Raw genomic sequence first — 10,687 nt, 5'->3', positions numbered from 1 at the left:
TTTTCTCAGGTTTGTCAAAGATCAGATAGTTGTAGGTAAGCGGCGTTATTTCTGAGGGCTCTGTTCTGTTCCATTGATCTACTCCCTTTGAAAACTGGCACAAGACAGGGATGCCCTCTCTCACCACTCCTATTCAACATAGTGTTGGAAGTTCTGGCCAGGGCAATCAGGCAGGAGAAGGAAATAAAGGGTATTCAATTAGGAAAAGAGGAAGTCAAATTGTCCCTGTTTGCAGACGACATGATTGTTTATCTAGAAAACCCCATCGTCTCAGCCCAAAATCTCCTTAAGCTGATAAGCAACTTCAGCAAAATCTCAGGATACAAAATCAATGTACAAAAATCACAAGCATTCTTATACACCAACAACAGACAAACAGAGAGCCAAATCATGAGTGAACTCCCATTCACAATTGCTTCAAAGAGAATAAAATACCTAGGAATCCAACTTACAAGGGATGTGAAGCACCTCTTCAAGGAGAACTACAAACCACTGCTCAAGGAAATAAAAGAGGACACAAACAAATGGAAGAACATTCCTTGCTCATGGGTAGGAAGAATCAATATCGTGAAAATGGCCATACTGCCCAAGGTAATTTACAGATTCAATGCCATCCCCATCAAGCTACCAATGACTTTCTTCACAGAATTGGAAAAAACTACTTTAAAGTTCATATGGAACCAAAAGAGAGCCCGCATCACCAAGTCAATCCTAAGCCAAAAGAACAAAGCTGGAGGCATCACACTACCTGACTTCAAACTATACAAGGCTACAGTAACCAAAACAGCATGGTACTGGTACCAAAACAGAAATATAGATCACTTTTGATTATAAATGAATTCCTTGAAATCTTATTTGTCTCTCCAATAATACTGTGAACAACGTAATTCTACACAAATTCTTTATCATATATTAGAAGATTCCTGATGTTGCTTTAGAGATTATAAATATATATGTATGTATGTTTCTTAAGTTGCAAGGGCTCACTTTCTATGAACTTTCTATGAATCACATTCCATTAGTACTTTCATACCAAGGGTCTTTCTGGCATTATTGTTTTTCGATTCTCTTCTCCAGTTTCTACCCCAAGTTATACTTGTGTCCCACAAATTTATCTTCTGCTCATCTTCTCATTCTCTTTTCATATTTCAGATCTTTTTAAGTCTCCTTAACTAACGTCTCTGGTTTCTTTTTGGTAAAAAACTTATTCCAACTGTAACTAAAAATCAATTTCATTAATGTCCAGTTTTATCATTGCTTTTTAACCATTAAGTACACACATACAATATAGATGTAACAATCTTTTTACTCTCTTACAGTCATATTGCAGTTTCAAAGTGGTATAAACTCCAATAAAATTAAGAATTTTTTTTCAGTACATGAGATCAAACTGTATACAGAGCTGCCATAACGTATAAGTTAAGCCATGTATATACATTAATACATACATATATGTTCCAATAACATGTTGAAGAGTTCCCAGTTTTTTTTTTCTTTAAGTTATTGCTGGACATATCAAAACACAGTATAAAACTGGTCATCACAACACCCTTCTGCAGTAATGATGAGAGTGGGCTAGGAATGTGATGAAAGGCACAGAATTCATAAGACTTGAGTAAGTAGATCCAAATTTGTTATCACTAATGGCTCAAACAATGTGGAGCCACTGATTTTCTGAAGTGAATATAAGAAACAGTAGTCAATAGTATTTATCCAGGCTTCTAGTATAAGACATTGTACTAGGAGTTTCTCAAGTAGAAAACTTGTCTCACAAGGGTAAGTTACATAAAAACTCCAAAGAAGAAAGGGCAACTGATAGAAGATTAGTTCTCCTGTGGCTAGACAGTGCGTTGTACAGCCTTTCCGTTTAGTGAGGTTCTACTAAAGGGAATGCCAACTTTGTGGTTGACATGGGTGATCCTTGGGTTTGGTCACGCATGAAATTAACAAATAAAAAATGTTCAAGGCCAGGCGTGGTGGCTGATGCCTGTAATCCCAATGCTTTGGAGTCTGAGGTGGAAGGATTGCTTGAGGCCATGAATTTGAGACCAGCCTGGGCGAAAGAGCGCAACCCTGTCTCTACCAAAAACAACAACAACAAAAAAATTAGCTGAGTGTGGTGGTACCAGCCTGTTGGGAGGCTGCAGTGAGAGGACCATTCGAGCCCAGGAATTTGAGGAAGCTATGCTCATACCACTTGCACTCCAAGACCCCATCTCAAAAAAAAAAAAAAAAAGAAAGAAAAAAGAAAAAAAAAGTTTTCAGTTTATGGAATTAAGCAATTAAGCATATTAAAAAGCCAGGGCCTAATAAGTACTATGCTGATCAAGTGCAAAGGAGAGTTCTTAATATGAATAAACGGGTCTTACAAGTCAATTAATTCAAGAGGCTATAAAATACATTTTTTAAAAGAGTTAAGCTTATTTTTCATACAAAGAAAAAATTCCAATCACCCATTGACAATACCCCAATCAGCCAACAGCCCATCAATGCAGAGTCTGCTGCAGCTGTCTGGAAGTTTTCACTTTCTTCTTCCAGAAAAAATGCTCAATTTTCATTGCCAAGGTTCTTGGTAGATTCACTCTTCACTAGAAAAAAATAAGTAAACATACAGTCAAGTGTTTATACTTTTCTGTTTAGGTTGCTCTGTCCCTCTTCTCTCCCTCCTTCTGATGTACAGCAAAAGCACTGCTCACAGGGACACACAAACCGCATCATGTCCCAGGCAGCTAGGATATACAATTCTGGCCACAATAAATAGAGAAATGATGTCTGAAAGTGGCAATTATATTTTGTGAGGTAACATCTTTCCTGACTCTGTGGAAGACTTGGGAATGGTCACTTCACAATGTGGTTATGATCCATATTCATGCCACTGAATAGATCACTATTATCCTGGCCAGCCACTTGTGGTTAGAATAAATTTTTTCCATGATTTTTTTTTAAACTTAATTGAGGGTCAGTATATGTTGAGTGAATGTGGAGTGACAGAAGACTAGCTAATCGCCATCTCCTTCCTTTCACAGGAAAGAAGAACAGAAATGGAGCTCCTCTGACACCCGTCTTGCTTAGAGCAAGCAAGACTAACTATGACTCACTCACTAAACTGAGAGTTCCTGGAGGACAGAAACTCGACCTTTCTTCTCTGTATCTACCCTCACAATTTAGAGTATGTTTGCTGAATCAATGTAACTGCAAATCATTCTGCCTTTTAGTGTTTTTTCCCTAAATCTGCAAAATGGGAACTGGAGTAAGTGTTCTATTTCATGGTCTTGTGAAGCTAAAAGGAAATAATAGGTAGTAACTCTTTAAAAATTGTCATGGTAAAATATAGGTTATTTTGAGGCTTATAGCTGTTATCTCCACTGAGTAGATAAGAAAAATAAAGCTGAGAGAGGCAGAGCAAATGCTCAAGGGACCACAGCTTATAAAAGCTGATGCTAGAAGCACACACCTGGAACTGCCTCATATTCCAACTGACAAGTTCCCTGGGGTTTGCTGTTGTACCTAGACTTCAGATTGTACCAGCAACCACAATGGTGTTTACTGAGCCCTTTCTAAGAGTAAGGCACTGAAATAAGTTCCATCCAAGATATCATCCCAATCTTTGTGAAATTTTATGAACTTTAGCAGTCCATCCAGTGCCTCCATGATATTAAAAGTTTTTTTCCTTCTCTGGCTGTCTCTGTACTTCAGGTAAACTCTATTTTAGCATCTATTGTATAATAACTTTTACATGTTTGTTCCAGTGCCAAAAATCCTCCTCTCTCTCCCTGCAAAAGGAAAAGAAAGAAAAGAGAAGTAAGGAAGAATGAGGAAAGGTGAGCGAGGGAGAATGGATGAAAGATTTACTGGCCCAATAAGAGACTGATATATGAGTAGCTGCTATGCCAGGTATTTTCACTAATTCCAGTAATCAATTTTGGGTTGGATTCCTTCTCTGAGGCATTTTCTAATCTTGAGTTACACTAGAACATCAAAAAGTTTATTTTGCTGACATTTCTAAATTAATAAAGATTTGTAGTAGTATGGGGACATTTTCCCCTTTCTTTGCCTATTGAAGGTGCCCAGTTTTCTTCTTTGAATAGGGTTCCATTCTTTTTTCCTTAGATTGAAATGCAGCATGCTTTTCTCCCTCATCTAAATCTGCTCGTCTAATAACAGCCTGTGAAGCAAGTTACACCATTCTGAGCACTTCCCACTGGATTGATATAAGGTAGGTAATCAGCACTTAGCATCTCCGATCTAGTGGAGTATCTAAATAGCTCTATCTTTTCCAGTTAACCTTTTCCATTACTGAAAAGCAACAAACAAACAAAATCTTGGCTACTGCTGATTAATATAGGCAGACTCAAAAAATTACGGCAATCTGCAATCATAACAAATATTAGAACAACCATCAGGTGTGGGAACTACTGAATCCCAGACCAGAAACACATGTACCCCCAAATTAGGAAAGAGACAACTTGTACTATGAACTCAGGATCAAAATCCAACTTTTTTACCTCCAGAGAGGGAAGGAATTTTAAGGCTTTCCAAAGAAAATGCCCTCTTCTTACATAATCCCCTTCCCTCATCAAGGTATCACCCTGCAAAATATCTGATGCTGTGAGAATGTATAAAGAAACAGACACCTTGAAGTACTTACAGAAAGAAATGCATGTACAGGAAGACCTGGGCATTACTTTTAAGGTGTGTGTACTTACGACGTGACAAAACTGGTATGGTTTTAAAATCCTGTCAGATACTTTTAGTTCTTTGCTAACACAGTTCTAAATAATCCTCTGTACTAAAAGCATGAGTCATTTGTGTTCCTGTAAATAAGTCAAACATCATATATCCACCAGAAAAATAGCAAATTTTACTCAGTAAGGCTCCCAGTACGCTAGTAAAGTAGTCTTTTCTTATTGATTCATTACAGGAAGCCTTACTTGAATGTACATTCCTAAACAAGGTGAAAGGAGAGCTGTGTGTGCTGTTTATTTATACAGAAGATGTTTGCCCTAGCTACTAACCTACATTACTAAACAACTTTTCCCAAAACCAACATTTGAGAGAGCACTGTGAATTTATTAAGAAAAAAACAACATAATACAAAGCTTAAACAAAGTGAAACTGGCCATTTAAAACTAAAATTCCTAATTTATTCTGAGAAAAAAAATTTTCAAATTGTGAAAAATATTAATGTCAAGAATAAAAATAAGATTTAGAGGCCCATAATTTATTATTAGAAACATCATGTTTGCTAACTAAAATCTGGTTTCAAGTTGTAGCACTGATAAAATTTTGGCCACTTTGAAAAACAATTTTTTTCTATTAATTTTTGCAAAGAAAAAACACTATGCACAACAGAGAATACCTTACAATATAGGTTACTGCATCTTACAGCCTGTAATGCTGGTATAACAATAAAACTTAAACTACCCATTTCAAATACTACTTAAAAAATAGTATCAATCCACGACAAAGATTCTATGCTCCTCTGGAGTTTGTTACAACAAAACCTGGCCTGTATCTGTAATTCTTTTCGTTGAAAGTGCTATGTAATAGTTTTGGATTAAGGTGGGTAATCTTCCTCACTTCTTAAAGGTAGTGACTAAATTTTACTCATCCTCTAAAATCTTGCATTCAGAAACACAGTTAGTTTACTTTAATCAGCAGTTACAAATATAGATGAGTCATTTTATGTACTAAACTTTTATGTACATTTTTTTCCAGTTCTAGTACTTCCCTATATCACAAAATCAGAGAAACAAAATCAGAGAAAATAAAACCAGTGGGTTTAGAAAAGGAGATAAAGGGTAAAGGCAATGGCATTAACTTATTCTAAATGCTGCCAAATTTTTAAATATAATGTTCCTTGCAACATTTTCTCCTTCTATAAGGTAGGATACTAGGCTTTTTTTTTTTTTAACCATTCAACATTTTCATTGTCAACTAAAAATGTTTTGTAATCCCTCATTTTAGAAATGTCTAAAGTCTTAACTATGGAGTAAATGTACGTGATCATGGACAGTTACTTAAAGACTATTAGCTTAAAAAAAGACAAAAAAATACATAGAACCCCATGCTAAAAAAAAGTCCTTTTATAGCCATTCAATTTGATTTATTCACTTAAAATTGGTTTTATAAGATTATACGCTCTTAGAAACAGAAGAGTAGCAGCATCGCATTTACCTGGTTCTTCACATTAACTGTAGCTATAGAATAGATCCTGTAAGTGTGTAAATATAGTGGGAAAACACATATAAAGAAATAAGGGTGGACATATTTTGCTTTGGTTTCTCTAAAGCTATTCTAAGCATTACAGAAACAAATTTACACTTACCTTGGTGAAGAACTTTCATGTCATTATTGGATCCTTTCAATACCACATGTAATGTTGGATACTCAATGATCACTTTGTTCCTCAAATTGTCTAGGAGACTTTTATAAGGATCTAGTTCATAATATCTTATTAATAAAAAAAACAAAAAACCAGGAAACACTCTTAATATTCAAAATTACTAATAGATAAATATATGAGAGTATTTTACATTAAAAATTTTTTAAAGGTGATGACAATTCAGTAGTTACTTCCTTATAGCATAATAAGTTTAATACATTCTAAGAAAGGCAGGTACAAGAGCTATTATTATAGAGGTTCTAAAACTAAATTAAAAAAATCAAATATTCTGACATTAGGAAAGCTCTAGAACAAGTTACCAATTTTCTTTTTCTTTTTTTGATATGGAGTCTCGCTTTGTTGCCCAGGCTGGAGTGCAGTGGCACAATCTCGGCTCACTGCAACCTCCATCTCCCAGGCTCAAGCAATTCTCCTGCTTCAGCCTCCCAAGTAGCTGGGACTATAGGTGCGTGCCACCATGCCTGGCTAATTTTTTTTTGTATTTTTAGTAGAGACGGGGTTTCACAGTGTTAGCTGGGATGGTCTCGATCTCCTGACCTCGTAATCTGCCTGCCTTGGCCTCCCAAAGTGCTGGGATTACAGGCATGAGCCACCACGACTAGCCTACAAGTTATCAATTTTCATACCAAGAAGTAGTTAAAGACTTTTATATAATATTTATGTTGGCCGGGCATGGTGGCTCACACCTGTAATCCCAGCACTTTGGGAGGTCAAGGTGGGTGGATCACCTGAGGTTGGGAGTTTGAGACCAGCGTGACCAACATGAAGAATCCCCATCTCTACTAAAAATACAAAATTAGCTCGGCGTGGTGGCGCATGCCTGTAATCACAGCTACTCGGGAGGCTGAGGTGGGAGAATCGCTTGAATCCAGGAGGCGGAGGTTGCAGTAAGCCAAGATCGTGCCACTGCACTCCAGCCTGGGCAAGAAGAGTGAAACTCTGCCTCAAAAAAATAAAAAAATAAAATAATAATAATATTTATGTTGTTATTTTTCTTGAATAAAAGAATGATGAGCTAACTATTCAAATTCCTCAAATATATTTATTTTGAGCCTTAAAGACAACCAATCACCTTATGACAATTTCTAGTAACATGGCAATAAAATAACTGGTTACAAAATTGGCTTTTGGAAAAAAGTCAATTATTCTAATTATAACTGGTTTCCAGAAATTTATATTGCCATGTAAAATTTAAGAAATACATAGTTTATCGTGACATAGCTGCCAAATGTGTCACAGGTAATTAGATGCTAATGGTCATTAAAGTATGAAATTCTCAAATCATTACTTTAAAAAAATAAGTTTGAGGTGACTGAAAATGCATCCCCAGAACATTCATTCTTGCTTGCTTTCTGGGGTGGGAGTGAAAGGGGTGGAATTCTAGCTAGCTCACTAGCGGGTACATATGAGAATATGTTGACATGTTAATGTCATTTCATGTCAAAGAAGAAAAAGCTGAGAACATGTCAACCAGTCCAGTGCAGAAGTTCTCCAGCATTTTTATTCATCTCTACCAATGACAGGTGATATTCACATGCAAAACACATATCTCATGAGATCCAGCCTAATGGCTGTAACTCCATCCTTTTATCTCCTGCTCAAAAAAGCACACTGGAACACAAGTGATCAAGAGTGAGGTTATCATTGGGATACATTTAAATTTGCTGTAATTTTAAGAGTAAATCATTCACAAACTTTGGTATTTCTTAATCAGTAAAAAATTATCTGCACCATAATCATAGCTGAGTAAGACATGCAGGACACTCATTAAGAAATGTGATGTAGTGATTTCTCCATGTTCTGAGTTTGTCTCACGCAATCGTTTTCAAATCAGGAAAAATATAAAAGTGCTTAACAAAATGCAGAGCCAAGCTTACTAAAGTTAGAGAACAACTATAAAACCAAAACTTTACTTATGCTTCCCTGACAACACACCCCAGCCTGGAATTATTCATTTTAAAATTGCAGAATATTCTTTATGTTGAAAAGAAACCTGAAATGCAAAATACTGTTTTTCTAAACCAGCCACCTTAGTGCCCACAGATCATAGAATTCATACATTCTTTTCCCTGTGTGTAATGTAATACAGATGTACTTACAATACTTTAAAAGTGTTTCCAGCATTCAAGGATTAAATGCTTCACATCTTTTAAACATTATTTCTCTTTGAAATAAGCAGTGTTTTTTTCAAAGTTAGTAGCAATTATATAAAAAAGAAAAATAAGATTATATCAGATACCCAAGTAAAAGATTAACTTACAAAGTAAAATATAAAATGGTGATAACTAAATTTTTCTTGGGAGGAAATAAGACCTGGACTCTCAAACAGGAACTTTTCAAGTGGCGTCCTACAAGCACTTGCAATAACTTATCTTCTGTGCATTTTAGCTAAATCATAAGGCTTCTAATGAAAGGCATTTTTCAAATAAGGGAATGTTTTTTACTTGTTTCAGTTTTTGGTAAATAATTTTCAGTGCATATTTAATGTTTTAGGTATCTGATTTATTTTTGTAATATTAAATCTTAATTGGGTTTCTCTAGATTTCCAAAGCTGAAACCAAGAAGCAACAAAAAGAGTTCTTCGAAGGCCACATGGGAATCAGAGCCTAAAATTATTGCTGATATAAAATATGTTCCTAGCAGAGGAATGTTCAGAGGTACATAAAAATTACTATGCAACAAGTTAAACATGCTTTGGATCCTAAAACTGTAATGATTACACTTATTTGGATCCTGAAACTGTAATGATTATACTTAAAAAAACTTGGTTCCTGTTTTACATGCTAAGCAGGCACTTACAAAGCACTAAGGATGCAAAGATTTATAAGGCTTGTCAACTGATACATTATTTTAAAAATATTTTATGCAATGAAAATCTGGTATGTTGTGTGGTTTTGATTAGAATCAGTGGATTTTATTTAGTGTTTAGCCTAAAATGTTGCAAACTTCTAATCAGCAATACGCTATTGAGTGTCAGTAAGCTTCTAGGCCACAGCTTTCCAACCTGTTAAATGAAGCGTTCAGATTTCACTAAATAATCTTTTAGCTGAAATTCTGAATTTCTTAGATTTTTCTACTACAAGTGGTTACTCTTAATCTACCATTAATATTTATCAGTAATTTAAAAGTAAATTTTGTAAACTGTTCATAAAGAAAGCCTATCAGACACATATGGGGTTAATATTTTATGGACTTGGAATTTAGTTAAATGAAGCAATAACTTTTACTGGTTGTTTGGGTTTGGAGTTTAACGCTGAGTTAAAGTTCCGGCTCCATCATTCACTGGTCTGTGATCCTGGACAAGTTACTTAAGTTATTTAATCCTCAGTTTCCATGCTTGAAAATGGGGATAATGACAGTATCACTTCAGAGAGTTACTGTGAGGGCTAAATGATAAAACACAGAAACTGCTCACTCATTTATTTAAACCCTAAGCACATGTGTTTGTTTTATATTTTTATTTACCAAAAATAACAACACTTTCCTATAGAAACTTTAGTTCAGCACAAAGTCACTGGATTTCATTAGCAGTGAACATACTGCCTTTATGTGCATTTTGCATTTTAAATGTAGCCTTACAACTTTCTGTATGACCTTCAAATCATTATTTTATTGTCACATTTACTTCCAAGAAGATAAAGGTACTTTGAATGTTTCTGTTTCCATTATCTTGAAGCAAGTTTTAAGAGCCCAGCTTTGCACTGCCTAAAACATTTAGGTTTAGCTCCTTTGCAAGCCATTAAGCTACTGAATCCTAAGGGACAGCTTTATCTTTTTGAAATTTTCACAAACTCTGGTATTTCCATTAGTATAATGTCTCTGCTACCATAAGACAAACTACTTAGGTTTGGAGGAATTAAGATACTAACATTTGTCTTTTCTCTTGCCCTCTGGGACCCTTCTTAGACATTTCCTCTTGTTATTTCACTTGCTCACCCTCACAGGTTCACTGGCTGACCCTGCTCTGGGCAGCCTCATGGGGGCATTATGAGGGCAGAATGGCTCAGTGGGCCAAACAGGTGTTACAGTGACATTATATAAATAAAAGTTGTCATGATAATCAAGGGTGTGCTTTTAATCTTGACTCTGTCACTAACTTTCAAAGAAACAGGCCAAGCTCTTGAACTTCTTTCTCTGTACTTTATTAGCAAATTAGCGTGCTTTAAAAAAAAAAAACTCCTCATAACCCCAAAAGGCAAGTTTTTAAAGAAAGGAAATCACAAACCACTTTATGTCCCATCTGATCACTGACACTCCATGGATCATCGCCCCTTCCACCTG

At 35.6% G+C, this 10,687-nt stretch overlaps 1 protein-coding gene across 2 annotated transcripts in view; it reads right to left on the bottom strand.

Moving 5' to 3' along the window:
• Nucleotides 1–1,288: 1,288 nt before the first annotated feature.
• Nucleotides 1,289–10,687, bottom strand: part of ZNHIT6 (zinc finger HIT-type containing 6) — a 55,764-nt gene continuing 46,365 nt past the window's right edge. Inside the window, exons 9-10 of one of the 2 annotated variants that reach the window (XM_001142619.7) lie at nt 6,329–6,453; nt 1,289–2,588 (exon numbers count right to left, since the gene is read on the bottom strand). In XM_001142619.7, coding sequence (XP_001142619.1) covers nt 2,548–2,588; nt 6,329–6,453 — 166 coding nt within the window. In that variant the 3' untranslated portion in view covers nt 1,289–2,547. Of the gene's footprint in view, nt 2,589–6,328; nt 6,454–10,275 lie in introns of those variants that run through there. The other variant, XR_010153390.1, reaches the window with a different exon arrangement.

The sequence above is a fragment of the Pan troglodytes genome, chromosome 1 (assembly GCF_028858775.2).
Source record: "Pan troglodytes isolate AG18354 chromosome 1, NHGRI_mPanTro3-v2.0_pri, whole genome shotgun sequence".
NCBI lineage: Eukaryota > Metazoa > Chordata > Mammalia > Primates > Hominidae > Pan > Pan troglodytes.
This window is presented reverse-complemented; position numbering and strand designations above follow the sequence as displayed.